General features: G+C 43.8%; 1 protein-coding gene across 1 annotated transcript in view; it reads right to left on the bottom strand.

The window, feature by feature from the left end:
- Positions 1-246, bottom strand: part of LOC106817356 (probable G-protein coupled receptor CG31760) — a 13357-nt gene extending 13111 nt beyond the window's left edge. Inside the window, exon 1 of the mRNA XM_014822049.1 lies at positions 160-246. Coding sequence (XP_014677535.1) covers positions 160-246 — 87 coding nt within the window. The remainder of the gene's footprint in view (positions 1-159) is intronic.
- Between the last annotated feature and the right edge of the window lie 694 nt (positions 247-940).

Here is a 940-nt window from a genome sequence, read left to right as displayed (position 1 = left end):
TATACGACGCACATATGACGCATATACGACATATACGACGCACATATGACGCATATACGACACATACGACGCCCATGTGACGCATAACGCATGCAAGTCACTCATTTTACGCGACCGACGCACAGTGGCAACAATGATTGGAAACATCTAATCATTTACCATTCGATAATCTTTGTAAGCGTATTCGTCGAAGCCGATCGCAGCGCCAAATATCGACGATTCTATTTCGACCATAGAGCGCGTCATGGCGTAGAAATAGAAGTCGTCGATGGCCGGTGGAGTGCCATTATACCACATCCACAGCTTCGTGATCCAATTCGCGGTGTGAACCGCCACCTACACACACGTACCGGCCCGAGATGCATGCATTTAGTTAATGAGTTATTACAAGCTGACAAACCTGTGTGAGACCGATTGCATACGTGTATACGTACACGTGATATATGGGATGGAGTGTGAGGAAGATAAAGTGCATGTAGGAATTTAGCCTAAATCTATTGCAAGCAACTAAAGTCAGAAAAAAATTACTTTGAACCTGGGATACTTGACCTATATAAACACACGTTCACAGCACAGGCACTTGAAACGTCTCAATAAAAAAAAGAAGGTAAATAAACACGAAATGTACCAAAGTCTTAATGTTTCTCTACTGTATTTCGCCTATGATCACCTGTAAATGCCGGTCAAATGCTCATCTGCAACACACAAGTACACCGAACGCCCGCCCGCGCTGTGCTGCGTGCACAAACAACATGAATAAGAGAGTATATAAACAACATGACTCTCTTATTCATGTTGTTTGTGCACGCAGCACAGCGCGGGCGGGCGTTCGGTGTACTTGTGTGTTGCAGATGAACATTTGACCGGCATTTACAGGTGATCATAGGCGAAATACAGTAGAGAAACATTAAGACTTTGGTACATTTCGTGTTTATTTACC

This window comes from Priapulus caudatus, unplaced genomic scaffold (assembly GCF_000485595.1).
Source record: "Priapulus caudatus unplaced genomic scaffold, Priapulus_caudatus-5.0.1 Scaffold2, whole genome shotgun sequence".
Lineage (NCBI taxonomy): Eukaryota > Metazoa > Priapulida > Priapulimorpha > Priapulimorphida > Priapulidae > Priapulus > Priapulus caudatus.
This window is presented reverse-complemented; position numbering and strand designations above follow the sequence as displayed.